Raw genomic sequence first — 4,130 nt, forward strand, 5'->3', positions numbered from 1 at the left:
CTGTGGGCAACATCCTCTTCACCACCAGCCTCTAAAGAAAGTGGCTATTTTTAGTTTTAAAAATTCCATGATAATTTAGCGCTGCATAGACCTCAAAAGTGGTTTAATCAAATAGGAATAAAATTTTAGAAGTTTCTAGAGGCTGATTCTGTGGGACAGTACAGTTTATAATGTCTGGGAAGGCTTGGGTTATTTTAGAATCTGTTCTGCAGTGTGTAGAGAATATCAACCCATGAGAGTGAGCACCCATATGAATAGGTTATTAAAATCTGTAATCATAAAGGATCTTGAATTTTAAAATTAATTTCTCTAGTCCAATTGTTGGTGTATAATTCCTTGTATTTAATTAATCAAGTCTGTTAACAAACCTTTTAATATCGGTAGATATTTATTCAGTGAAGCAATTAATTATTTAGTCATTTATCCTTTAGGAAAAAAATTCTTCAGGCAAACTCAAGAAATCCTCACTTAACCACTTCTTCAAAACCAGAGGCTTCTTGTGCATATTCTGAAACAGATTGGTTCCAGATCCTAACAAAAGTTTTCCTGGCACTAATTTTTCTAATCTGCTTTCAAAAGTTACTTATTCAAGTTGAGTTTATTTCACAGTCAGACTCATTTTTGTGTTTGGAATTGTGCTGCTATAGTTTGTATCATGCTATTTGTGTTTTCTTTCCCATTGATAAGTTTTTGAGGTTTAAATGTAGCCCGACTTTGTAATTTTTAAAGGAGTTAGCAGCAAAAGGATAAATTTATCAGATAATTGATATCATAAAGTTGATATTACTTGCAGCATTTTCTAGAAAGATAGAACTTGAGAAGAACACGACAGTATATGAAGTAATTGTAATGTGAATATACTCTGTCTTTCTACAAAAAAGAATTTATCTCTTCAGAAGTGCAAACATTTCATCATACACTTACTAGATTCTTTTTTTATAGAAATCATTAAAAACGGTTTCTATAAAAAAGGTAAAAGGAGTAACATTTTAATCTTTTGTTAATAAGCATTCCAAATTTCCAATTCTGGCATTGCAGATATTTTAAAATAGTGTTCCTCACTCTCCTCTTCCAATTATTAAAACAAAGGTATCAGCCAAAGTTGTAGTTTTAGAATGTGGATTCACAGAACATGTGAGAAGTCCTTAGGAACAACTTGTCAGTTCTGTAAATCATTTTAACTCTGTGAGGATATTCGCTTTAATTGGTTTATGAAGATTTAACCCTTTGTGGTCAACTACCCTTGCTATATTCCTCACAGATTTCTAAGTGTTTTCTGATGAGTTATACCATGTGCTACATCAGCTTCTCAGGGTTCAAACGTTCATGGAGATGAAATTTGAAAGTAAATTGTCTTTTCCTTTTCTTTTTAGCCATTTGTTATTTATGACATGAACTCTTTAATGATGGGAGAAGATCAGATCAAGTGCAAGCATGTGTCCCCGCTGCAGGAGGAGAACAAAGAGGTAGCCATTCGCATTTTCCAGCGATGCCAGTTTCGCTCTGTGGAGGCGGTGCAGGAGATTACAGAATTTGCCAAGAACATTCCAGGTTTTGTGAATCTTGACCTGAATGATCAAGTAACTCTCCTGAAATACGGGGTCCATGAGATCATATATACTCTCCTGGCTTCTCTGATGAATAAAGATGGAGTTCTTATATCTGATGGACAAGGATTCATGACACGGGAGTTTCTGAAGAGCCTGAGAAAACCTTTTTGTGACTTTATGGAACCCAAGTTTGAGTTTGCTGTGAAGTTCAATGCACTGGAATTAGATGACAGTGACCTGGCAATATTTATAGCTGTCATTATACTAAGTGGAGGTAGGTACTCTTTCATTTAATACCAAATTTCATATCATAGAATAGACTTTAAATTCCTGTGCAAATAGGAAAGTGCTCAGCACTACAGGATGTGAGTTTATTTACACATAGATTTTTATTCATTTTCAGCTTTCTTGATGTTGCTTGCCCCTTTTTTCAGTTCCAGGCAGAAAGTGAAAATGTAAGGAACCTGATATTAAAGATGGAGCTGGAAATGCCTGCTGAATCAGCAGTTCATTTGCTTAGAAAACAAAATCAGGCTATCTTTCTGAAAACAGGAAGGGTGGAATTTCACTGGCAAGAGCTTCTAAAAGTTAAAATTCTGCATGAGGGTTTTTTAAACCTGCAATTAGATTGTGTGGCTTGCTAATTGTACAGAAATAGCTTTGACTCCATAACAATTTCAAAGATATGTGGCATTTGGTTTCTGGGGTTGTTACGGTGCTTTTTTGATTGTTGTTGGTTTTACATTCCTGCAAGGTTTTGTTTGCCTTTAAAAGAGGGGGAAAAAAGAATGCATTTCTCAGGAAAACAATGGTCTCCTAATGTCTGAGGAAAACAGGCATTGTGTGTCTGCTCTATTTGGATTTCCTAAGCTGCTCTGTATGAATCTTTATGCATTATGCTTTGAGCAAAGCACAAATCAGAAAGCCCAGGTATCAGATAACATGCATTTAACAGTGCATTTTAAAAGACACTAAATTTTGAGCTTCTTTGACGACAGACAGTACATACTATTTGATTCTGAGGAGATGTAGCTATTCCGTTTCATGAATGAGCGACTGCTATTCAGATTTAGTTCACTTAGAAATATTTCCACTGAGAATCTGAAATATCAGATATACACTTCAGGTCGTATTAAAGGTCTTTTACTTTGGCCACTACTATCAAGCTAGTGATGTTGCAGGACGAAAATTTTACCCTACTGATTTGTGTGTATTTTGGCTTAGAAAGGTACTGTAGATATCAATGGGAGGAATGTGCTGAATGTTCTGAATTCAGATCCTCCACGGAGCAACTCAGAGTATTTAGTTATTAAATTATCTTTAAGCAATCAGACACAACAACCACATGCTATTGTTCTAAAAGTAAACATTCTGTTGAGAGTGCATTGTTACATACAGCTTCATTGCAAATAATGTACTTCTGGCTTTGTGCTTCATTCAGTGAAAATGTAGTATCACAATATAGTTTACTAGACTAAATCCACTTCAAACAAGTACAGTTCCCAGAAGATATTTTCTTGTGCAAATTTTTGAGTATAATGATCCCTGAGGAGGCTGAATTAATTCAGGAAGGGAAAATACATTATTAGGATATTTTTAGTTGGCTTTGTTGCAGAAGAGAAATTATAGAAGCCTGTCAGAGCGCTAGAAAAAACATACAAATACTCTGCATTTTCTAATATAATGAAATTTGACAGAGAAGCAAGAGGCCTCTCAAAATCCACTGCTAATTGAGAAAAAGAGAACTTCCAGTCTTCAAAGCTAGGTCTGCTATACACTGTGATATGTTAGAGGAAATAGGTATGAGGCAACTAGTTTTACATGGATGGTGATTCACAGCAAAAAAATTGATTTGTTGAACCAGATTTATCAACAAGTCTTTTTTTTAAGAATAATTTGTAAGCAGAAATCCATATAGAACTACCAAGTTTTAGTATTTAGTATTTAGTTCTTAAATAACGGAAGCAAATCCATATAAATCAGTCCTTTCTAGGAAAATCCTTTGATTTCCTGATAACAAAGATCTCTTACTATCTTTACTCAGAACAATTCTTTTTAAATCATTAGTTATTTGTAAAAACGGAGCTTATGTTTTGAAAACTATTAAGCTTTTCTACCAATTAGAGAATAGATTTTATAATGGAATTTGCAGTCAGATATGATATCTATTGAAATGTATGTATTCTGTGAGACTATAAAATTTTACATGGTGTGGAAGTGAAGTCATATTTTTCAGATGTCTCAGAAGTTCTTGGTTTTGTGAGAGCTATATTCTTACAAAACTTAATTTCTGTAAGATCTATATGAATATTGAACCAGGGTAATTTCATAGAAAGTAGGATTTCAAAACCCATCTGTATTACCTCAAGGACTTTACTTGCTGCAGCTGTAATGTTTAAGTCATTTCAAGGAATCCTGTGTGCAGATATCTTAAAAACAGTTTGTGAGACAAAAAAAAATGCTACCCAAATGCTCTAATTCTAAGTGAATCTGACAGTGCCTAGCAAAATTATGTTAGTTCTGCTGGCTGCACGGGTGCTGTCTTTTATGTAGCTCTAAAAAGAAGGGAGAAGGGAAAGA

At 34.3% G+C, this 4,130-nt stretch overlaps 1 protein-coding gene across 1 annotated transcript in view; it reads left to right on the forward strand.

Moving 5' to 3' along the window:
- Positions 1-4,130, forward strand: part of PPARG (peroxisome proliferator-activated receptor gamma) — a 25,004-nt gene that overhangs the window by 15,361 nt on the left and 5,513 nt on the right. The window contains exon 5 of the mRNA XM_008939532.1: positions 1,374-1,824. Within this exon, the coding sequence (XP_008937780.1) occupies positions 1,374-1,824 (451 nt within the window). The remainder of the gene's footprint in view (positions 1-1,373; positions 1,825-4,130) is intronic.

This window comes from Merops nubicus, unplaced genomic scaffold (genome assembly GCF_000691845.1).
Source record: "Merops nubicus isolate BGI_N331 unplaced genomic scaffold, ASM69184v1 scaffold35090, whole genome shotgun sequence".
In the NCBI taxonomy this organism is placed as follows: Eukaryota; Metazoa; Chordata; class Aves; order Coraciiformes; family Meropidae; genus Merops; species Merops nubicus.